Source organism: Vombatus ursinus, unplaced genomic scaffold (genome assembly GCF_900497805.2).
Source record: "Vombatus ursinus unplaced genomic scaffold, bare-nosed wombat genome assembly UNPS02014832.1, whole genome shotgun sequence".
Classification (NCBI taxonomy): Eukaryota; Metazoa; Chordata; class Mammalia; order Diprotodontia; family Vombatidae; genus Vombatus; species Vombatus ursinus.
In genome coordinates, this window is record NW_020954610.1 from 10,873,968 (window position 1) to 10,898,712 (window position 24,745).

The 24,745-nt window shown below is 38.7% G+C and overlaps 1 protein-coding gene across 1 annotated transcript in view; it reads left to right on the forward strand.

Moving 5' to 3' along the window:
• LOC114026113 (polypeptide N-acetylgalactosaminyltransferase 12-like) overlaps positions 1-24,745 on the forward strand; it is a 48,346-nt gene that overhangs the window by 18,200 nt on the left and 5,401 nt on the right. Inside the window, exons 4-9 of the mRNA XM_027839741.1 lie at positions 7,669-7,854; positions 11,592-11,709; positions 18,853-19,029; positions 19,871-20,002; positions 20,385-20,498; positions 23,404-23,550. Coding sequence (XP_027695542.1) covers positions 7,669-7,854; positions 11,592-11,709; positions 18,853-19,029; positions 19,871-20,002; positions 20,385-20,498; positions 23,404-23,550 — 874 coding nt within the window. The remainder of the gene's footprint in view (positions 1-7,668; positions 7,855-11,591; positions 11,710-18,852; positions 19,030-19,870; positions 20,003-20,384; positions 20,499-23,403; positions 23,551-24,745) is intronic.

The following is a 24,745-nucleotide window of genomic DNA, read 5'->3' on the forward strand; positions in this document are numbered from 1 at the left end:
AGTTACTGTTGCTAACTGAATTTCCCTCCATCCTATCCCCCACCCCTATTATTCTATTCTCTCTTTCCTTTCACCTTGTACCTCCTCAAAAGTGTTTTGCTTCTGACTACCCTCTCCCCCAATCTGTCCTCCATTCTATCACCCCCCTTTCTTTTATCTCCTTCCTCTCCTACTTTTTTCTGTAGGGTAAGATTGATTTCTATACCCAATTTAGTGTGTATGTTATTCCCTCTTTGAGCCAATTCTGATGAGAGTAAGATTCGTTCATTCCCCCTCACCTACTCCCCCTTGCCCTCCACTGTAAAAGCTTTTTCTTGCCTCTTTTATGTGAGATGATTTACCCCAGTCTACATCTACCTTTCTCTTTCTCCCAGTACATTGCTCTCTCACTCCTTTATTTTTTTTAGGTGTCATCCCTTCATATTCAACTCACACCTGTACCTTCTGTCTATATATATTCTTTCTAACTACCGTAATAATGAGAAAGGTCTGATGAGTTACAAATATCATCTTCCCATGTAGGAATGTAAACAGTTTAACCTTACTAAGTCCCTTATGATTTCCCTTTTCTGTTTACCATTTTGTGCTTCTCTTGAGTCTTATATTTGAAAGTCAAATTTTCTATTCAGCTCTGGTCTTTTCATCAAGAATGCTTAAAAGTCTTCTATGTCATTCAATGTCCATTTTTTCCCCTGGAGGATTATATTCAGTTTTGCTGGGTAGGTGATTCTTGGTTGTAATCTTAGCTGCTTTGCCCTCCAAAATATCGTATTCCAAGACCTTTGATCCTTTAATGTAGAAGCTGCTAAATCTTGTGTTATCCTGACTGTGGCTCCACCATACTTGCATTATTTCCTTATGGCTGCTTGCAATATTTTCTCCTTGACTTGGGAACTCTGGAATTTGGCTATAATATTCCTGGTAGTTTTCCTTTGGGGATCTCTTTCAGGAGGTGATCAGTGGATTCTTTCAATTTCTCTTTTACCCTCTGGTTCTAGAATGTTGGGGCAGTTTTCCTTGATAATTTCTTGAAAGATGCTGTCCAGGCTCTTTTTTTGATCATGGCTTTTAGGTAGTCCAATAATTTTTAAATTATCTCTCCTGGATCTATTTTCTAGGTCAGTTGTTTTTCCAGTAAGATATTTTACATTGTCTTCCATTTTTTCATTCTTTTGGTTTTGTCTTATTGTTTCTTGATTTCTCATAAAGTCATTAGCTTCTGCTTGCTCTATTCTAATGTTTAAGAAATTGTTTTCTTCAGTAAGCTTTTGTAACTCTTTTTTCCACTTGGCCAATTCTGCTTTTTAAGGCATTCTTCTCATTGGCTTTTTGGACCTCTTTTATTATTTGGCCTAGTCTGTTTTTTTTTAAACTTTTAAAATTCATTTATTTTTTGTTTTCAACATTCACTTCCACAAGATTTTGAGTTCCAAATTTCCCCCCATCTCATCCCTCCCCCACCCCAAAATGGTGTGCATTCTGAATACCCCTTCCTTTAATCTGCCCTCCCTTCTATCTCCTCCCCCCTTCTCTTATCCCCTTTCCATTCTATTTTCCTGTAGGTCAGGATAGATTTCTAAATGATTTTGAAGGCATTCTTCTCCTCATTGGCTTTTTGGACCTCTTTTGCCATTTGGGTTAGCCTATTTTTTAAGTTGTTATTTTCTTCAGTATTTTTTTGGGACTCCTTTAGCAAGCTGTTGACTTGTTTGTCATGATTTTCTTACATCACTCTCATTTCTCTTCCCAGTTTTTCCTCTACTTCTCTTACTTGCTTCTCAAAATCCTTTTTGAGCCAATCCTTTGGCCTGGGACCAATTCATATTTTTCTTGGAGGCTTTGGATGTAGGAGCTTTAACTTTGTTGTCTTCTTCTGGTTGTATGTTTTGATCTTCTTTGTCACCAAAGAAAGATTCTATGGTCTGATTTTTTTGTACTGGTTGCTCATGTTCCCAGCCAGTTACTTGAATTTTAAACTCTTTGTTAAGGTAGGAGTCTGCTTCCAGTGTGGAGAATATACTGTCCCAAGCTTCAGGGGTTTTGTGCAGCTGTTTTCAGAGATACTTCTAGGGACCTGTAAATTTTCAGTTCTTCCAACATGGTACAATCAAGGGCGAGGTGTTTACTGCTTTCTTGGCCTGGGCTGTAGTCTATAAGTGACCACAAGCACTCTTTTCTGCCTTGGAACTGTGAAAAGTATTCCCTCTCCACCAACACCACAAGCTCCACCACACCAGTGCTCCTCCTTGCCCCAGGACCATCATCCAGAACTGCAACCCAGATCCAAGCAAGGGCAAAGCAAGAGAATCCTATCTCAGCACCAGCAAAGAGATCCCTACAGTCCCCCTCTGATCAGCCACTCGGTTCCCTCTCAGTCTGTGGGCCGAGCACAAGAAGTAGCCGCTGCCCTGTGGCTGGGCCGGGACTGGGGCTGGGACCGAGCTCTTTCCCTGTGGTCACAGACTTTTCCTGCTGACCTTCTAAGTTGTCTTTGGTTTTTGTAAGTTGAGAAGTCAGGAAACCTCCACAGCTGCCCGTGATTCAGTCACCTAGTCTGTTTTTTAAGGTGTTATTTTCTTTAGCATTTTTTTGTGTCTCATTTACCAAGCTATTAACTCATTTTTCATGATTTTCTTGTATCATTCTCATTTCTCTTCCCAATTTTTCCTTTACCTATCTTCCTTGACTTTCAAAATCCCTGTTGAGCTCTTCCATGGCCTGAAGTGAATTCATATTTTTCTTGGAGGCTTTGGATGTAGGAGCTTTGACTTTGTTGTCTTCTTTTGTGTGTGTGTTTTGATCTTCCTTGTCACCATAGTAACTTTCTATAGTCAAAGGTTTTTTTTTTCCATTGTTTGCTCATGGTCCCAGCCAATTACTTGACTTTTAACTCATTGTTGAAATAGGGCTCTGCTTCCAGAGTGTAGTGTGCACTGTCCTAAGCTTTAGGGGTTTTGTGCAGTTGTTTTCAGAGATACTTCTAGGGGCCTGTAAGTCCTGCATTTTCCCAAGGTGATCTAAGGAGAGGTGTTTACTATTCTCCTGGCCTGTGCTCTGGTCTGTGAGCAATCACAGCACTTTTTTCTGCCATGGAACTGTGATGAGGGTCCTGCTCCACTGAGGATGCAAGCTCTGGCATGCTAGTGCTCCTCCTTGCCCTGGAACTGCCACCCAGGACTGTGACCTGGATCCTAGTATGGGGAAATCAACAGAGTTCTGCCTCAGCAAAAAGACCCCTGCCGTCTCCTTCTGACCAGTTGTTTGACCCCCTTACTGTCTGTAGGCTGAGAGCTCTGGAAGCAGCTGCTGCCACTGCTGATTCAGTGGTTCCCAAAGTCTGTTCCTGGTTTGCTGTGGCTGGGGCTGTGCTGGCATGGCCTGCACTGGACTGTGCTCCACTCTCACCCAGGTGCAACAGACACTTCCTGCTGACCTTCCAAGTTGTCTTGGGTTGGTCATTTGTTTCACTTCATCTTTTTGTGGATTTTGTTGCTCTATAGTTTGTTTAAAGTCATTTTTAGAGGTATTTGGAGGCATTTGGGGGAGAGCTCAGATGAGTCTCTGCCTTTATTCTACCATCTTGGCTCTGCCTCTACTGGGATTACATCTCTTACCAGCAGTAACTCTCAGTGCTTCTTAATATCATATCAATCTATGTCCTAGGACAACCACACTGGCCATGTTGGCCTCATCTTACTATGTAATCTTAACTAGGTATTTTAATCCTCTATCTTGGTTTCCTGCTTCACAAATGGTAGAAAATAGCTGCATATTGTATAGGGATATGAGCAGCTAGGTGGCACAGTAGATAGAGCTCTGGAAGTCTGGAAGTCAGGAAGACCTGAGCTCAAATCTAGCCTCAGATACTTACTTGCTGTGTGACCCTGAGCAAGTCACTTAACCTTGTTTGCATCAGTTTCCTCATCTGTAAAATGAGCTCAAGAAGGAAACAGCAAACCACTCCAGTTATCTTTGCCAAGAAAACCAAAAATGGAGTCACGAAGAGTTGGACATGATTGAAACTTCTGAACAACAACAACTGCAATAAGAAATTTAGGGCTATGATATGTGTAAAATTTTCTTTGCTGCAGAAAAAGCAAAAGTTGCCGAAGACCTTGAGAGGACTGGGAAGGTGATAGGTACCAAGGACAGCTCTACTTTGGCCAGACAGTGGCACTAGATTGAGAGTAACCATTGAGAGTAACCTTGACCCTGGTAGGAAGGTTCTCAGAGCCAAATCACTCTGCTGTTGACCTTGGAATCTAACTCAGTACAGCACATCCAAAGCAAAGCTATTTGCTGTTAATTCATCAGATGTGTTAATAGTTTAGAAGCTGAGTATCTAGCAGGTTGAGAATGTTCTGTTTCTGATGGAACTTAATGAATCAGAATTTGGATCTGGACCAGGCCATACTAGATCAAGCTCAGGGGGAGTCTTTAGGCAGGCTTTCTCTGTAGACAATAGGTCAATTTAGAAGGCTCCATGGCAGTTTTTGCAGTGGCCCTTGGGGTTCTGTACTATTATCTATACTTGAAGCCTGTAGAATATTAATCTAACTGTCATGGATATCTTTGGAATTGAATTGTTTTCCCTGACATCTGCTTAATGTGGCAATAACTCTAGAACACAGTTGCTTAGATTTGAGCCATTGGGTTTGACCAGACTCAGAACTGCGTTGGCTATGGTAGTTATAGTGAACATTTAATTAATGCTTTAAAGTTTATCATGCACCTTACATGTTTCATGTGATTCTTACAACAACCCTTCAAGATGATTTTTATTATTATCCCCATTTTACAGATGGGGAAACTGAGATTAAGAGAGGTAACGTCACTTGCCCAGGGTCACAGAACTGGTGATTGTTTAGGTAGAATTTAAACCCAAATCTTCCTGAAACTGAATCCAGCACTCTTATCCATTATGCCACACCACCTCACTTACCTGTGTCAAGTTTGTTTTATTATATTCTGCTAGTTTTTATTCTTTATAATCCATTGTTATCTAAAACATGGTGCAAAATAGAAGATAAAGCAGAAAGGATCTTCTAAATACTAGAATCTGTGGGTGCCTTAGCCATGCCCTCATTTTCTAGTTTCAGTTTTAATTCATAAACCACAAGCAGGATATGATTATTGTTATTTATCTCTTTTATTACTTAACAGCTCATATATATGCTTATATATGTTATTTCTCAGTTATATCATAAACTTATTGAAGACAAGAGTCATGCTTTATGTTTCCTTGTATTAAAGTGCCTAGCTCAGTGCCATATATTTGTGAATTGTAAAGTTCTATAGTTCTGTCCAACATGCTTTCATATACATGATTTCATTTGATCTTCTCATCAACCATTTGTGGTAGGCAAAGCAGATATTATTATCTCTATTTAACAGAGGAAGACACTGGTCCTTGAATGTCAAGTGAATGAGTTTGGATATGATCCTATACATGAGCGCTAGCAGAGCCATTATAAATTCTTAAATAAGGTAGAGACATAATGAAAGTAGTATTTTTGGGCAGGATTGTGCAGAAGAAGAATATAGAGCCCAGGAGACTAGTTAAGAGACTATTACATCAATTTGAGCCTGAAGTGATGAAAGTCTGGGCGACGGCCATGAAATATATACATCTGTCAACAACACAAATAGACTTTGATTAAATTCCAGAGCTAAACAAAAGAGGGCTTTGTACTTTTTATTTGTATTAAATCATACATTAACTTAGCATTAATCAATAACAGAAATATAAAACACAATCTTCTTCACAAGTTTTAAACAGGATCCAGGGAAGCCTATAATCTTAATTTTCTTTTTTTTTTTCTTTCTCCTCTCTCTCTCTCTTTCTTTTGGCTAGGCAGTGGGGTTAAGTGACTTGCCCAGGATCACACAGCTAGTCAAGTGTCAAGTGTCTGAAGCCAGATTTTAACTCAGATCCCCCTGAGTCCAGGGCCAGTGCTCTATCCACTGTACCACCTAGCTGCCCCAGACCTTAATTTTCTGATACCATCCTAGGAAGTTCACAGTTACGGTTACTTGAAAAATCATCAATAAGCTTTTATTTTGTTACTTTACCAGATGAAAGTATAATCAATAAAAACATATACAGGAGGGCTTCATGAGAATTATATTAATAACAAGATCAAGATGATAAAAATATTAGAAAGTCAAAGCAAGGCACTATTATGCCCACTTTATAAATCTGGTTTCTGACCTGATCACTCAAATGAAGCTGCTTTCTCCAAAGTTCCCAGTGATTTTTTAATTGCTAAAACTGATGACCTCTTCTTAGTCCTCAACCCTCTTGATCTCTCTGTGACCTTTGACACTGTTGATCCCCATCTCCTCCTGGATACTTTCCCCAATCTGGGTTTTTGTGACACTGCTCTTTGTTGGTTTTACACTTAACCTCTCTGACAGCTCCTTCTCAGTCTTCTTTGCCAAGTCATCATCCATACTGTATCTCCTAATTAGAGGTGTTTATTGTTATTTAGTTGTTTTCAGTTGTGTCTGGCTCTTCATGACCCCATTTGGGGTTTTCTTCCCCATCTAGGCTGTGCTTTACTCATGCTTTCCCTCTGCTCTATCCTAGCCTGTCAAACTCTTACTTGTTTTTCAAGGTTTATCTCAAGTTCCACCTTTACAAAACTTCTGTATCTTCCAACTAAACGTCAGCTTTTCCTCCTCTGAAACCACAAAAACACAGTATTCTTTTGCCAAGGCACTTACCACACTGAGCCCTGTGTTAAAGTTATTTACATACTTGTCTTATACCCCCCTTTTTGATTTTAATCTCTTTAAGGCAGAAGTTCTGCCTTACTCCTCATTGTAGCCTTCATAGTACTTTGTACAAAGTAGGGACTCAAATGCTGGTTGAATTGAATTCTGTGCTTGCTTCAGGACCCAACTCAAGGCTTACTTTCTCCATGAACTTTTTCCAGACTGCTTATGCTTGGTCCCCAAGGGTCTTTTCCTTACCATATGGCAGTTAATGTTTTTGTAGCCTGAATTCACACTTGGACTGGATTTTTATTGAGTGGTTTTACTGGTTTCCTAATATAACCGTAAGTGGCTCAAAAAGAGGAATATCTTTTACATCTTTTGTATCTTTCACAGCATTAGCTCATTTGTGGGGCAAACAGGAGGTGCATCATAAATGCTTGGTGAGTGACTAATTCGAATCGCTAAAGACCAAGCTTAGACTATGGTAGCCAGGAAAAGCAATGATAAAAATCACTATTTGGGGTTCTGTTTACAATGCTATTGTCATGGCTAATCATGTATTATTTAATTAAATATTGACTATGAATAAATATGTTTAGCTTTCTTATGTCCTACAGCAAGGACTAAAGGTCAAACAATATTCTCATAGGATTTTAGTCTCAAAGGGACTTTGGGGTTCATCCCATTTGGGGTTCACCTACCCAGTGCAGGAATCCTGTCTCCAGCATCCCCAACATTGTCAACAAAATTCTATACTAACACTGACAGTGATGGCAAACTCACTACCTTAGTGGGTGGCCAGTTCCATTTTTGGTCATGGTAGCATGACAAGTCTAATCCAAGTGTAAGTTCTTATTTAAAATTATGGACAATTATCTTTCAAAATGAAAGTGCAAACAGAGCTTCAATTTTCAAATTTACTAAGGGACAAACATCTGCTATTTTCAGGATTCATGAAGAAGAATCAGCAGTTGTATGTCCTGTGATTGATGTCATTGATTGGAATACATTTGAGTATTTGGGGAATTCAGGAGAGCCACAGATTGGAGGTTTTGACTGGAGACTGGTGTTCACTTGGCACGTAGTGCCAGAGAAGGAGCAACAACGAAGGAGTTCCAAGATTGATGTCATCAGGTCAGGAATCATTTATCTCTGTTTTACATAATTTTTCATGCTTATTATTTTACAAATCAATTGTAACTATGACTCTTGTCGTGGACCTGTGTCTTTCTTCTTGACCTGGAGTATCAAATCCCTGGGCTTGGATACTTGGATGCCCGGGAGACTTCATGAGAAAGTCTTTAGTTGGTTGCCATCTTGGTGTTAGCCCTTTCTGGATTACCATTTCCCATTGACATCCTCAAGAAAAAATTATTGTTGGAAGCTCTTGAGATACCTGTTGTTTAGCTATTCTTGTTCCCGTGTGTGTGTATGTGTGTGTGTGTGTGTGTGTGTGCATGCGTATGTGTTTGTTGAATAATCAGGTACATTATATCTTGGATAAAGTTCTTAGTTTCAAAGATGGATAAAACGTAATAAGGTCCCTTCTAGTTGTGAATCTATAATCCTGTAATCCTATGAAACTCCAGTTAAGTCATAATTAAGCCCTTTTTAACCCCATTCAGCTGGGTAAGCTTGTGGACAGATACAGAAGAAAAGTTAATAATGGTTAAGAAAAGTATGTGTTCTTTTGAGTTTCCATTAGACTGCTTAGGTTCTCATTGGACTGCCACCCCAGCCATCATTATGGGCTTCTGGCAAGTTTTTTTTTTTTTGTTTTTGCAAGTTGATAAATTGTGTAAACTCCAGTTCGTAAGGTGACAAGTTAAGTAAGGGGCCTGGGAAGTGAATTCCCCTAATTGACTTTTGTTGACTCTGTAGGGTTTGTCTTTTCCTGGAAAGAAAGTACTTGTCAAACTTGAAAGGTCGGAATAAGCATCATAAAAGGAAGAATTAAAGCCTACTGGCATCCTGGTGTGGTGGAAAGGGTGTTAGATTCAGAGTCAAGAGGGGCCTGGATTTAAATCCCCCTTCTGAACCTTATAAACTGTGTGATCATGGGCTTAATCTGATCACTTAATCTCTCTGGGCCACAATTTCCTTATTTGTAAAATAGGTACAATAATAACACCTATCTCACAGTTGTTAGGTCAGATGAGATTATATATATATATATATATATACACACACACACACACACACACACACACACACACACATATACACATATATATGTACTTGAAAACTTTAAAGTGTTATATAAATGTTAGATACTATAATTATTATAGAAAGAGAGTACCTTTAAATTAATTCAAGTCTCCAGGCTAATGCTTTCCCAGAGTACTCAGAAAAGACTTGTAAAAGTGATTATAGCAACCCTATTAGTGATCTTTGAGGAATAATGGAGAATGAGGGATGCCAAAAGTCTGGGGACAGTGAAGTAATGCCTCAGTTTTCAGAAAGGGAGAGAAAATGGTTTCAGAAAACGATTATAAGTTTATTGTTGGACCTTAACAAAATTATAAATGTGGGATTACTATGTAAAAGTTGACTTCTAAAAGAGATCGGTGATCATTAACGAATGAAAAACCATTTATTAAGCAGTTACTGTTTGCCAAGCACTGTGCTAAGTGCTGGGAATATAACTATGAAAGTATATATAGTCCCTACCCTCTATGAGCTTATATTCTCCAACATATAGGAGAATGATAGCCAAAGAGGGATATTTAGATTTGGAAAGTTAAAAGGAAAGTACATAAAGCCATGGGAGAAGTAGACTGGCATACCCTTTATAGTAGCAGTGACAGAGCTGATTAGAGTATGGTTCTGGAACTGGAAAGTAGATGGGGATGGGGAGGTTGTCCTCAGTGTTTGAGAAGTAGATGGCTGGAGAGTGAGGTAAAGCTTAGTTGAAACTGGGTCTAGTTGTAGTAGGTGACTAAAACAAACACCTATAAGGACTATGGGAATCTTGGGGGCAGAAATTCTGGAGATAAAAGGGGTAAGTCCACTGGAGCTTGGTTTCTGGTCTTGTAGGCATGGGCTGTGAACCTTTGATGTAGTGGGTGACTGAAGCAGCCATCAATCAAAGTGAGGCTAGAGGGCAGGAATTCTGGGGATTTAAGAGCCATGATGGCTTCACCAAGAACAAACCATGCCAAAAGAACATCCAGTTCTTTTGGGTAAACTGGTACTAAAAACTCTTTAACTAGTTGAAGATATTGATTGTTGCTACCTGTTTCCCATAAGATTCCTTATTAAAGATCCCCAGTTACTTCAGTTTTTCCTTCTGATGTCATTTCTAGAACTCTCACTATTCTGGTTGTCTGCTTGGGGACGAAATCTGGTTTGTTAACATCCTTCTAAAATGTGGCTCTCAGAAACGAACCCAGTAGTTCAGATGTGGGCTGACCAGTATAGGCTGTTGTATTTCCGCTAGTCTGAACACAACAGTCTATTAATGGAGCCCAAGATTACATTAGCCATATTTTTTAAAAGCAGCTATGTGTCACATTGTCCATTGCTCATTTATATATTAAGATTTTGTTAAATGGTAACTCTCAGGGTTTTTTTTTTTTTAATGAACTGACAAACTAAATCTCCTTTAGCCTGTACTTGTACAAATTATTTTTTTAAATTAAGTACAAGACTAAATTTATCCCTCTTAAATTTGATGACCATGATAGTTTAGACATCATTCTGATCTGTTTTATGTTTTTTTTTTTTTGGTAAGGCAATTGGGGTTAAGTGACTTGCCCAAGGTCACACAACTAGTACGTGTCAAGTGTTTGGTCTGAGGCCAGATTTGAACTCAGGTCCTCCTGACTTCAGAGCCAGTGTTCTATCCACTGTGCCACCTAGCTGCCCCTGTTTTATGATTTTTGAATCTTGATTCTGTTATTTGTCCTGTTAGCTCTCTCTTCCAGCTTTGGGTCAACTGTAAACTTGATCAGATTTCCAAATTCGATATGCTCAAGTTACTGATAGACTCACAAAACAGGACAGGATCCAGGCACCTCAGAAAAATCTGCCCCTTCTAAGTGGCATCAGTGTACTAATCAAACTTTTGGAGGATAATTTTTATACCGCAAAACCCAAATTGGACTGAATAAAGGCCATTTTCCCCTCAAAATCTGACTTGTATATAAGCCGATTGTAGCTGGTAATTGATATTGTTTTCCCATGTATATTTCCACTAAAGTCCTAGGCTTCTTAAATACTACTGCAGAGCTTCAGTGGAGTGCAGATGTTAATAGGTGATATTGGGTCAAAAGGACTTCAGATACAGGCCCAGTGGCAAACTGTATATCTGTTAATCCGAGGACTAGCCTAACCAAGGTTGGAGCGGCCCATCCCTAGGCTGGTCATAAGGTGATGGATTTTTTTTTTTTTTTTTTTTAGCTACAATGATTCTCAGAGACTCCGTACTGAGTCACAGAAGGGTTGCAGTCTGTGCCAGTACAAGGTGTACTCATGCTAACAATGTTCTAAGTCCCTGAAGGATTAAGTACTTATACGTAATTTTTTTCCATTTCAGAGAGATCTAATTTGCCAATATCCAGGGCAGCCTATATTTGGATTAAAATGTGGTAGAAAAAAATAAACCTAGTCATAACAGAAGCTAATGGATAGCTGTAAGAAGAGTCAGAAGCTGTTAAACTTGGCTCCTCTAGATAGAGGGATAGCCCTTGTATGTAAAAAGACAAAGAAAAGCTCAAATAAGTGGAAATGTCTCCCTTTTGCCTCTAATCTAAATCTGAGCTTGAGCCTGTTATGCTGACAGGATTGAAGATGTCTCCATGATTGACCTTTTGAAGTTGTCAGTAGTTTTTTTCTGCCTATATTAGAATCAATATGGAAATATTTTCTAGGTCCCCAACCATGGCTGGTGGACTGTTTGCTGTGAATAAGAAATATTTTGAGTATCTTGGATCCTATGATACAGGAATGGAAGTATGGGGAGGAGAAAACCTTGAGTTCTCATTTAGGGTAAGTGTTATAATGAATTATTTGAATTAAATTTTAGCAACATATTTAGCTGGCCTCTATTGTATGTAAAGATATAGACTGTTTGCAAAGAAGTGGGAATGCTCTCTCTATAACAATTGTCATCCACAGTAATGGATACACTAAACACATGACCTTTACTAGCTTTATGTTGTAGGTTTTACTTGTGTGAGAGCTTAACTCAGGTGCCCCATTCTACCAGGTATAGACATTCACTAATTTAACAAACTGGTAACTCCACCAGTAATTTAAAATAAAATAATTAGTTCTATATTGATTATAGAGATGCATCAGCAGCCAGGTGGCATAGTGGATAGAGTGCCGGGCCTGGAGTCAGGAAGATTCATCTTCTGGAGTTCAAATCTGGCCTCAGACACTTAGTAGCTGTGTGACCATGGGCAAATCACTTAGCTGTTGGCCTCAGTTCCTCATCTGTAATATGAGCTGGAGAAGGAAAAGGCAAATCACTCCAATATCTTTGCCAAGGAAACCCTGGAGTTTGACAGGACTGAACAACAATAGTAGAGATAGATCAGGGTCACTGTGAATTGAGACCCATTCCAGAGTCAGGAAGACCTGACTATATGACCATAGGCAAACTACTTAATGTCTTCGTATTCGAGGCAATTGTCTGAGACTGTATACATTTTGTAGAGCAGTTGTTCATCTGTATTATTAGAGGAAGTTTCCTTACTAGGAATTCCCTGCCAGGGGTAGGCAAATGACTGCTACAACCAAATCCTGTTGTGGTTATATAAAAACCATTCCTATCTCTATAGCCATAGGCCATACAAAAACGAGTCTATACCACATTTGGCCAGGGGGGCTATAGTTTGCTGTTCCTTGCCCTACAGTAATAAAATCACAGGTAGTTTAGACAGGAAAAAAACATCCTGTTGTTTATGTTTATGCTAATTAGTGACAAGAATCAATCACTCATCGAGTATTTATTAAATGCCTACTATGTGCCAGGAAGTGTGTAGAATGTTTAGGGAGGACTAGCACTTCTGGTGTGAGGGCTTGCGGAGCCCTTTTCAGGGCTGCTCTTTCACCCAACTCTCACCTGTGGCTCCAAGTAGCTGTAGCACACATAGTGGCCACACCCTGGTAAACTGTCTTGGCAGACAGGCGAAACCAGATTCGGGGTAACCAGTAGGCCTCAAACCTGTCAGTGTAAAGTTAAGGGACTGTCAACTCCAAGCATGTGAAGATTTCCTTTGGCAGAATAGCTAGATGAGAACAATTTGTTCCAGTGGGCCATGAAGGTAGCTGAAGCAGGTGCTGTGGAGTGCTTAGGGCTTGGTCAGACACTGAAGATGCCAAGGCCATCCACTGGACTTTGATGACTCTGGAAGAGTAAGGCTGATGACTTTGTTTAACTGTGCCTCACTTAAATCCAATTCACACACAAGTCAAGACATCACCCCAGGTTGTCATTGATCCTCTTCAAAAAACCAAGGATGAACCACTACTACGTACCAGGCATAGTGTTAGATTAATCTAATAATAGTACTAAGCAATAGTTCCTGGATTACAGCATGACATCTAACATGGGGAGATGGTAGGCCAACAGACTTCCTTAGTTACTTAGCTGTCTACCTGTGTGAGTGGTTTCTAATCTCACCAATGGCATTTTCCAGAAATAGGGGATACTTAAGATAGTCTGCTAGGTGATCCAGTGATATATGGACTACTCTACCTCTGAGACAAACAGAGGTTAAGTGACTTGCCCAGGGTCACATAGCTAGTAAGTATCTGAGGCTGAATTTGAACTTGGGTCTTCATGAGGTAAGAGTCAAACCCTGACTCCTACACTTACTGTGTGACCATTGTTCCTTAACCTCTATCTGCCTCAATTTCCTTGTCTATAAAATGGAGATAATGATAGCAACTGTTGGTTGGTGGCACCTAAGGGTTGTGAGGATGAAATGAGAACATATGTAAAACACTTTGTAAACCTTAAAGCAGCTATACTAGCTATTATCCTGATCCCTTTGAGATTGTCCATAGAGAAAACAGTCTCAGGACATGTTTGACCAATCTGGTTCTATATGTGTGTCCTGTATCCCTCCCCTCTCTCCTAGTCTTCTGTACCCAGGGACCCTCCTGTACCTACTTTCTGATATGATTGAGAGGCATATCTTTTAGATCTTGTGACCTTCTTCCTAAACCTTAAATGGCTTAGAAAGGACAGATTGGGTATCTCTTCCCTTAGTAAATCTCAGTTTTGCTGATAGTCTATATACCAACAGCCAGAAAGGCTTATGTAGTTTTAGAGTTGTTTGGGCTGCAATATCATTAATGTCCTTCAGAACTTCTTTCATTGAATTATATGACCTCAAAGTCTAACCATTGTGTTCTACTTCTACTTTCTACATTTTCTGGGTAAAGGAGCCCATCAAGTGTTCTGTGCCCAATTCTTACTTCTTAAATTTATTATTCAAAGCAATCCATCAAATTCCTCCTGCTCCAGTAGATCATGAATTTGGTTCTTATTTAGCAAGTCTTTCTTTCCCCAGGATGAACACTTCCTCTGATCATATTGGTTAGAAAGACTGGTGAACTTTAGACTCTGTTACGTGAAATTCTCAAAACGTTGGAAGCAAGAATAAATCCTTCCTCTCTTCCTTCCTATCTTCCTTCCTTTCCCTCTTTCTCTTCATTCTTAGTATAAGGGACCTCAATGTCTTTTTCCCCTTTCAAACTTTGGCAAGGATATTAATGAGTAGAAAAATTTAACTTATTTATGTTTTCTTTCCCTTACTTGTCCATAGCAGTGCAATGCCAGAAAGTAGGCAGTTAGGGAGTCAGATATTATTAGTGGTAACATTGGTTCTTAAGCCAGCAAACTTCTATAAACAAAACCACATTTGGAAAATTTGTAATACCCGCATTCTAATGCTCTGGCTGAACAGGAAGTAACAAGCTAACCACTTCCCACGTCCTGTCTGACTCCTGGCTTTTCACTCTCTGTTACAGTTGGTTCATTCAGGCAAGGAGTACAGGTCTCGCTGTACAGCCTGTACAATGAGTCATGCCAAACAGATAATATCAACAAAATACTTAAGTAAGGAAGATAAATGTGTCAAGAATTCAAAAGCAAGATTTCTTATAGCTGATCACATCAGTTCACATAAAACTGTAAATTGCCAATATACTTTTAATTTTATTTTTTTAAAGCACTAAAAAACCCAAATCCTTTAACACTGAACAGTCAGTCAGTAAACATTTATTAAGTGCCTACTATGTGCTTCATAATGTGCAAAGCACTGGGAATACAAAGAAAGGCAAAAGATGGTCTATTCTCTCAAGGAACTCATAGTTTAATGGGGCAGACAACATGAAAATAACTGCATACAAATAAGATGTATACGGGAAATATTTATCTTAAGCTTTATTTTTGTCTCTACTTACAAAATAAGGATCAGTTGATCAATAAGGGCTTTTCATTAGTAAGGACTTCACTATTTTATATAGAGAGAATGTGAATATACATACATACACACACACATGCACACACATGCAAACACGTATGTATGTGTATATATATATATACATATATGTAAATATATATGTATATATATATAAATTGTAGATAATCTAAATAGACTATCCAGTTGTCTAGAAAGTTCATTTTTGTTACAAGACAAACTACATATTCCATTATCTAGTAAATTGACTTAGGTGCAACACTTATTCCTTAGAGATGGAGAATAGTGCCACTTATTTCTTGGCAGGGATGGTGTGGTGAGGAGTTTGGACTCTTTCTTCATCTCTAATGGTCCTGAAGTGCCTTTTAAAGGTCAAGATAGCATCTATCTTTGACTGCTATTCATTACCACTTCCTTGACCCTATAAAAAAAGTTATACAACTAGCTTTGTTCTGCTTTGTTTTAAGGAGACAAGATTCTTTATACTTTTACAAACTTTGAAACAATGTGACCTCAAAGAGATTTTTTTTAAATTAAAGACATTTCTTTTTACACCTACTTTTCACACCTACTTTTAAAAATAAATTTTATTTTTATTGATGCCTTTTGTTGTTACATGACATTTATTTGGAATCTATCCCTCTCCTTCCCCTACTCAGTGAGCCTTCCCTTATAACAAAGATAAAAAATGGAGAGAAAAAAAAAAACAGTTCACCAAAACCAAAAACACTGACCACGTCTGACGGTGTGTGCTGTGTTCCATATCCATAGTCTTCTCCTTTACAATGAAGGGAAAGGCGGTACATTTCCTTTTAAATAGAAATTCCTTTAATTATTTTGAACTGACAAAGATCAAACAGTAGACATGAGCACTGTTATAACTTGCTAGCCAACATTCATTGAAGGGACTGTGCTAAGTGCTTTATAATTATTATCTCATTTGATTCACATAGGTGCTATTATTATTCCCAATTTACAGATGAGGAAACTGAGGCAAACTGAGGTTAAATGATTTGCCTAGGATCCCACAGCTAGCAAGTGCCTGAGGCTGAATTTGAACTAAAGTCTTAATTCCAATCCCACACTATTCACTGCTCCACCTAGCTGCCTATTTTTATATACAAAGAGGAACAGAAAAAGAAGGTTGTCTATGAATCTATATTATATACAGCTTTCTAAAAAATAGTATATCATAAATTTAACATAGCTGTTCAAACACTGTTCTAGTGTCTGTGTCCCTTTCTGAACTTCTGCTGTCTTCTCTATATTTTAAAAATGTTTCACTGATGGCCTTTCTTTTGTTTCTTCTTCATTTCGGCATCATTCTTACTCTGTGACCTCCTGAAAGTTTTCCCCCAGCAATCCCTTTCTTATAACAAATGAGTATTATCAAAGCAAAACAAATCTACCCATTGGCCTCACCTGAAAATATATGTCTCATTCTCCTTCACTTCTTTGCCAAGTGGTTGGGAAGCACAATTCATCATCTTCTTCTTCTGTGATCATGGCATTGACTATTTTTTGTTTTCCAAAATGATTCTATTAATCTGCAGCTCTCCTAACAGTTTATTAGGGTTTCTGTCTTCCTGCCTCCTGTTCAACACATACTCTTTCCATCTTTTGTCTTTTTTTTTTGCCAATTTGCTGGGTGCAAAGTGAAATCACTGTTGTTTCAAATTTTATTTCTATTTTTTATATTGTTTTCCTTATTTAAACTAGAAATTCACATAGTATTTAATGTAGAAATTTAATGAAGTTGTTAGTTCATTTTTCTCCTTTCCTTCATTTTTGTTTTTGTTAGCCTACTTTCTTACTTCCTTTTCTTCTATCTCCTCCCTCTCTATACACATGTGTGTATGTGTGTATGTGGTTTTTTTTCACTATTCTTCCTTCTTCCTTTTTATTATTCAAGATCTTTGGGGAGATAGTTCAAGTAATACTGTAGGACAGTGAAATAGCACAATTTTGGTAAAACTCTAACTGTGGCTTTCTAGTAATTTGGTAGTAGTTTTCAAGAGAGGAGACAGAAAAACCATTTTAAAAGTATAAAAAGCTAATGGAAAACTCAGAGCACAGTAATTTAGGGTATTTTTAGAGGTAAGCAAAGGTTATATATAAGTAGTCCAGAAGGACAACATTGTATTATAGCATGGGACAATAATTGATGTTCATAATGATTAACTCTGAATCATAAAAATGTTCTGTCTAATATACAACTCAGTATGTAATATAATGCATCAGCCAGGCAAGGAGAGGTTGTAATAATTACAGATAGCTGGTCCTAACTCATTCAGGAGCTTCCAATTCTAAAGGATCTTGGTTGGCTCTAGAGCTGTTCTGAATATTGTCACCATCACACCCAATCTGTATGAGTATGTTTGTTCCCTATTTTCTGGATTGACCTAAGTGTAGAAAAAACCTTTTTCTTAAGTCAGATGAATTAGAATTTTAAAAGGAAACTTTACTGAGAAATGAAGGAAAAACAAGACAAACTATAAAAACATTGACATAGACAAGTTTGAAGAATAAAAGCTTCTGATCCAAACTTAACTGAAAAAAAAAAACCTAACCATATAGCTGACTACTGTGAGTATTTATGGGTAACTAGGTGTCATGGTTAGATAAAGCACTGGGCCTGGAATCGGGAAGACCTGAGTTCATTTTCGGGTTCAAAGATCTACTAGCTGAGTGACCTTTGGCAAGTCACTTATCCTCTGCCTCAGTTTCCTCATTGGTAAAAGAGGGATAATCATAGTACCCAACTTCCCAAGTTGTTATGAGGGTCAAATGAGATATTTGTGAAGTGCTTAGCACAGAGCCTGGCACATAGGAAGGGCTATGTAAATGCTATCTATCATGATTAGTATTACTGCTACTACTATTACCACCACCACCACTATTGCTACTACCACTACCACTACCACTACCCCTACTACTACTACTACTACTACTACTACTACTACTACTACATGAAACACCCCAGTCTTTGATTCTTTCTGTCACCTCAATGCTGTTTGGCTGGCCCTTCTGAAAAGCCTATTTTACTTGTCAGGTACTTCCTCTTCTGGCTATTCTCACATCCAAAATCTTGTATTCAAATCCCACCTCTGACACTTACTAGCTTTGTAACCGTTGGCAAATCATGTGACCTTTTTGGGCCCCAGTCAGCACCATGAGATACAATTACATCACTGAAAGGCATTCTCACACTGGGAGTCTGTCATGTTGGTGCCATCACGGGACCTTCAAGTTTTCACATTACTGGAGATAGGTGAGAGACTAGACTTATGATTTCAATGGGATAGGAAACTCTCTGACATGGAAACTCCCTCTACCAAAAACTAAAAACATTTGACCCTGTGTCTGACAACAGTGAGTATTTGTAGGCAGCTAGGTGATACTTTCTCTGCAGTTTATAAACTCACCAGAGGTATAAAGAAGAGAGATGTATTTAGAAAATGAAGGTGATGTTTAAAAGAAAAGATAGCAACAAAATGTTTAAAAATTAAATTCTATTTTTAAGGAACAAACTGATGTAAAGTAAGCAGACTTAGGAAAATAATGACTCCAACACTATGTGTGTGTATTAGAATGTTTAGGAGATGGTAAAAGTGAGGTGCTTACATATTAACAATGTATAGTGATCTTATGGCACATGCTGACCTGTGATTCACCACCAATGTTGTATGTTTAGATCTGGCAGTGTGGAGGAAGTCTTGAGATCCACCCTTGTTCTCACGTAGGTCATGTCTTCCCTAAACAAGCTCCTTACTCACGGAGCAAGGCTTTGGCTAATAGTGTCCGTGCTGCTGAAGTCTGGATGGATGAATATAAAGAAATTTATTACCACCGAAACATGCATGCGCGTAAGGTGAGTTTGTAACTTGAATTTGTGTGCAATGAACCTGATAAGAATTTCACCTTGACTTTTTCTCCATTGATGCTGTATTTAAGAATGATGTCTTCACCTTCATCCCTGCCTCCCTTTTTATGACTCATTATCTCAGCTATCTTCAAGCTAGTTTGCTTCATAATGAGGCTGAAGTAGGGTTTCCTCCTCTTCTTGGCAGGGCAACTAGGTGGGGCAGTAGATCGAGTGCCATACTGGGAGTCAGGGAGACCTGAGTTCAAATCTTGCCTGAGACACTTATTAGCTATATGACTAGTATAAAAGCTAAATAACAAGGCAATATAACTAGGCATGTGTATGGGCCATGCTTGGTATGCCCAGATATACCCTAATATCTCCAAAAATATTTTTGGTATTTTGTGTCTCATTTTAAAAATTTTATATTTTTTATGTAAATTTAAGTAAGTTTTAATTTCTTTAGTTTATTGACTAACAATTGAATGTTCAGTGTTTCATTTAAAAAATTCTTTGAGTTCACACTCTAATGAAATGTACTACAGAATATAATCATATAATAATATAAGAGAGGATATAGGATTGCATAGGATTGAATCCAGTGATGCTAAGTGCCAAACAAAGTTTGTTCTAGCCCCGAAGTGTTATGAGTTCAGAGAAAGGACAGATTACTATGGGCTGAAGTAGTCAAGGTGGGCTTCATAGAAGAAATGGACTTAACCTGGACTTTGAATGAGAGAGTTAGGATTGGGATAGGTATAGGTGAGGGTATTTATTTATTGTTAGAGTCTGATGTGGCTAATATGGAAGGCTAAATTCTAAAATTGAGTGATTGATTTTCCCTGAGGAACCATATGGAGATATAACAGAAAGGCAACAACTTCGTGCTAAACTTAAATGTAAGGATTTCGGATGGTTCCTAGAGAATGTATATCCAGAGCTTCATGTCCCTGAAGACAGACCTGGCTACTTTGGGATGGTAAGCAGAAGACTTTGTTGTTGTGGCGGGTTGTGTCCGATTGCCTAATTCAGGGGTGGGGAACCCGGAGCCTCAAGGCCACATGTGGCCTTCTAAGTCCTTGGGTGTAGCCTTTTGCCTGAGTCCAAGTTTTACAGAACAAATCCTTTCATTAAGGGGATTTGTTCTGTGAAGTTTGGATTCAGTCAAAGGGCCACACCCAAGGACCTAGAAGGCCACAGGTTCCCTACCCCTGGCCTAGATCCTTCTTTTCTCTTAAAAGTAATTATACCGATGATAATGATTTGAGAATGTTAGAGAGGACTGGTTGATTTACATGTGTATGTGTGCAGACTAACATACCTATGTCTAAAATGATGTTTTGATATGTTCTTTCATTTAGTTGATAAGCAGAGGAATGGAAGAATACTGTTTTGACTATAACCCTCCTAGTGAAAATGAAATAACAGGGAACCAAGTAATTCTTTATCTCTGTCATGGAATGGGACAGAACCAGGTGAGAATTTTTCATCAGCATCATATTTGGGGGGATAGTATTTGAATACTGATCATATTTGTTCAGTTGAATTAAAAAGGTGAGTACACTCCGGAATTATTTGTAGATGGGCCACATTGGGCAAAGTTAACCATCTTTGTAATAATGGTAACAACACCATTCCATTTGCATAATACTTCCTGGTCTTCAGAATGCTGTCACATATTTGTGTTACTTTATTTAATCCTCACAACAACGTTACCCTGAGGCAGGGGTGGGGAACCTGTATCCTCAAGGCCACTTGTGGCCCTCTGGGTCCTCAAGTGTGGCCCTTTGACTGAATCCAAACTTCACAGAACAAATTGCCTTCATAAAGGGATTTGTTCTGTAAAATTTGGGTGCTGTCAAAAGGCTACACCCAAGGACCTAGAAGCCACATGTGGCCTCAAGGCAGCAGGTTCCCCAACTCTGCCCTGAGGGAAGCGGCACTGGTACAGAGAAGTTAAGTTTTTAGCTCAGGCTCACACAGCTGGTGGTAGAGCTGGGCTTCTGAATCTTCCATCTAATATTTCACCTCATCTGTGAAATTTGTTGGACCAAATTCTATTCCTGTGCCTAGGACATAGTTCAAGTTATGCATTCTACAAGTCCCTGTCTTTATTCCTCCTGCCCATTTTAGATTTCTCTGCAATTAGGATTGTTTCTTGGGGATAGAGTGACTGGCAGCCTATAGTAACCGTGGTTCTGCCTTCAGTTACTAGGAGACAAAAATGATGGAACAGTCTTGACCCGGATTCGTTTTGCTTCTTTTTTGGTCTTACAGCTATAAGTAATGGTTCTTTATTTTTTGGGAACAGTAGAAAGAGTGCTGAATCTGGAGTCATAAGGCCTAGGTTTAATTCCCACTTCCACTATTTATTACGAGTCACAAACATCAGTGTTCTCATCTGCAAAATAAGGGACTTCTCAGGTCCTTTCCAACTTTAAATTAATGATTCCAAGTTATAATTAAGGTCTGTAGCTAATTCCAGCTGAAAAGACATAGGCCCAACAGTCCTTCCTTTGAATTTCATTTAGCTACTCTTTTTACAAATGAGGAAACTGAGTCCTAGGAAGGTTCCAGCCTTATTGTGCATATCTCTTCTCTCCATACCTGGAATGCACTCCCTTCCTTACTTTACTCCCTTAAAGATGCAGCTGCAGCACAATGTTCTGCATGAAGACTTTATGATCCTTTTGGCTGCCAAAGCCCTCCTTTCCAAACCAACTTGTATTCAACTACTTTGTATTTATTTGTTTCTTTTGGTAGTAAGTGTGTGTGTGTGTGTATGTGTATGTATGTATACATCTGCCCCCTTCCCTGTTAGCATGTAAGCTTCTTTCAAGTAGAGATTGTTTCTTTCATTGTATCTGTATCCAGAGCTCCCAGCATGGTCCCCGGCACATAGTAGGTACTTAATAAACCACCTCTCTGTTAATGGATTGATTGCCCAAAACCACACAGAGAATAAGCAGAGAGGGAATTCTGTGTTGTGGCTGGTTTGTATGTCAAATGTCCTGATCAGTACTGAATTCCTCTGATGGAAAATCTAGTTCTTTGGATTCAGGATTTTTTTTTTCTCCCTCCTGAGAAAAACATGCAAAGTTTTGCTAGCCAGGCTGTTTGGAGAGCAAGGCTTCATTCCACCCTTGACATTCATGTCTAGTAGCTCCTCATGCCTTGGCGCCCCCTGCTGGAAGATCTGCTGGTATGGCAAGGAGCTCTGACATTACAGCTGAAGAAATCACCTTGTCTGTAGATTTGACAATATGGTTATTCCCCTCCCTATATATATATATATATATATATATTTTATGTAGGTCTAGGTCTAGATTAACCTTTCTATTGTTCAGTTGTTTTAGTCATGACTGACTCTCTGTGATCCCATTTGGGGTTTTCTTGGCAAAGATACTTGAGTGGTTTGCCATTTCCTTCTCCAGTTCGTTTTACAAATGAGGAAACTGAGGCAGACAGAGCTAAGTGAGTTGCCCTGAGTCACACAGCTAGAAAGTATCTGAGGCCAGATTTGAACTCAGGAAGATGGAGTCTTCCTGACTCCAGGCCTGGCACTCTCTCTGCTGTGCTACCTACCTACCTACCCTTGGTTCCTAAGTTAGGAACTCATGGTCTAACTCAACCTGATTCCCCAAAGCTCTAGTCTTTTTATCATGGTAACTTGCTTGTCCATCTGGTCACAGGAAGACGCTATCATGACTCATCCTGATTTGGCCATCCCTGACACATACCTGGAGTGACCAGCTTGCTCAAAATGGGGATGGATAGGCAGATAATCTTGATTTATGTGTGGCTCAAAATGTAAAATTAGAGGGCTTGTATTGAGGAAGTAAATAAAAGTTAAGGAGACAAAATGTGGGAGATAAAAGATTATTCTGTTGTGAAATATGGAGCCATTGTTGGTTTTGGTGATATGATCCAGGTAAGCTAGAAGCATTGGAGTTGGGAAGACATGGAAGATAAATGAGGAAGGGAATATATTGACCTTATGCAATACACAATGTTATCATTGTTTCATTTTGTCTTTGCTGTCTCCTGTGCATATGTTAGACGTTTAGTGAATGCTTGTTGACTGTTATTTGAAAGCTCTATTGCCGAAATACTTTTGCATGGACATTCTGTTGCTCAGTTTGAACTCTTAGGATTCAGCCCAGCTTCCTAGGGGGAGATAGTTCCTTCCTAGAAGCATCCCTTTCCTCACATGAGCCAGACTAGTCACTCAACAAGCATTTATTAAGTGCCTACTATGCACAAGGAACATAGAATATACTAATACTTTAAAAAGGGATGTTTTTAATTGTTCAGAAGTTTTTATGTTCATATCTTGTGTCTGTATAGTTTAATTATTTGTTCCCTGTCTCATTCTCATAGTTTTTCGAATATACTTCACGTAATGAAATACGTTATAACACCCGCCAACCAGAAGCCTGTGCAGCTGTTGATGTAGGTGCTGACCATCTGACCATGCATCTCTGTTATAAAAATCCCCCAGAAAATCAGAAATTTATTTTTAAAGAGGTAAGTATATTGTTTAATGTCCTAATGTCTTCCAGTACCATTGGTTCCAAGTGATTGTATTAACATAAAATGTCATTTATACTTTTGACCACCAAAAAATATTTGTGAGAGATACAGTCACACTCCAGAATTGTGGAGTTAGAAGGTTACCCAGGGATAACCTAATCTAACCAGTGCCTGAACAATTCCTCTACCGTATCCCTGACAGGATGTTGGCCAAATTGTGCTTGAGGATCCACTATCCAATTGTTAGCAAGTTTTTCCTTATCGAAAGCCTATATTGCCTTTCTATAACTCCTCCCCATTGTTCATATTTCTGCCAACCAAAACTAAATTTAATTCCTCTCACACATCAAAGCCTTTCAGATAGTTAAAGGCATTTCTTATGGACCTTTCTCCTTCCAAGTCTTCTATAATCCAAACTAAATATCCATCTTTCTGGCATGATCTTGAAGACCTCTCTCTATCCTGGTCTCCTCCTTCCAGACACTCTTCAGCTTATCATTGTCTCGCCTAAAATATGGTACAATATTCCAAATGTGATCTGACCAGGACAGATTACAGCAAGACTATCACATCCTTCTTTTAGGACACTATACCTAAGATGGAGGAATGATTATCAAAAATTTTGTATCACAGTAACAGCCACGTTATGCAGTGACTAACTTTGATAGACTTAGCCCTTCTCAGCAGTGCAAGGATCTAAGACATCTCTGAAAGTCTCATGATGGAAAATGCCATCCACATCCAGAGAAAGAACTATGGAGTTTGAATGGAGATTGAAGCATGCTATTTGCTCTTTTTTTCCCCTTATGTTTTGTTTTATTTCCTCTTTCTTGAGGTTCCTTCTATTGGTTCTAATTCTTCCTTACAACATGACTAATGTGAAAATATGTTTAGTAGGAATATAAATGTATAGCCTATATCAGATTGCACTCTGTCTTGGGGAGGAAGGTGGGAGGGAGGGGAAGAAAAATTTAAAACTCAAAAGCTTATGGAAATGATTGTTGATAAATCAAAATAAATTAATAAAAAAAATGTTGTATCCTAGGATATGAACTGGACAGATTCTAATTGGAATACTCTATAAAATTTCAGGTTAGAATTTGGCCAGTCCCTAATTTAGAACACACATTTTTTCCACTTTTTTAAATGTAATTTTTTTTCAATGAAAAAAAAATCTGTTTTCCTTCCT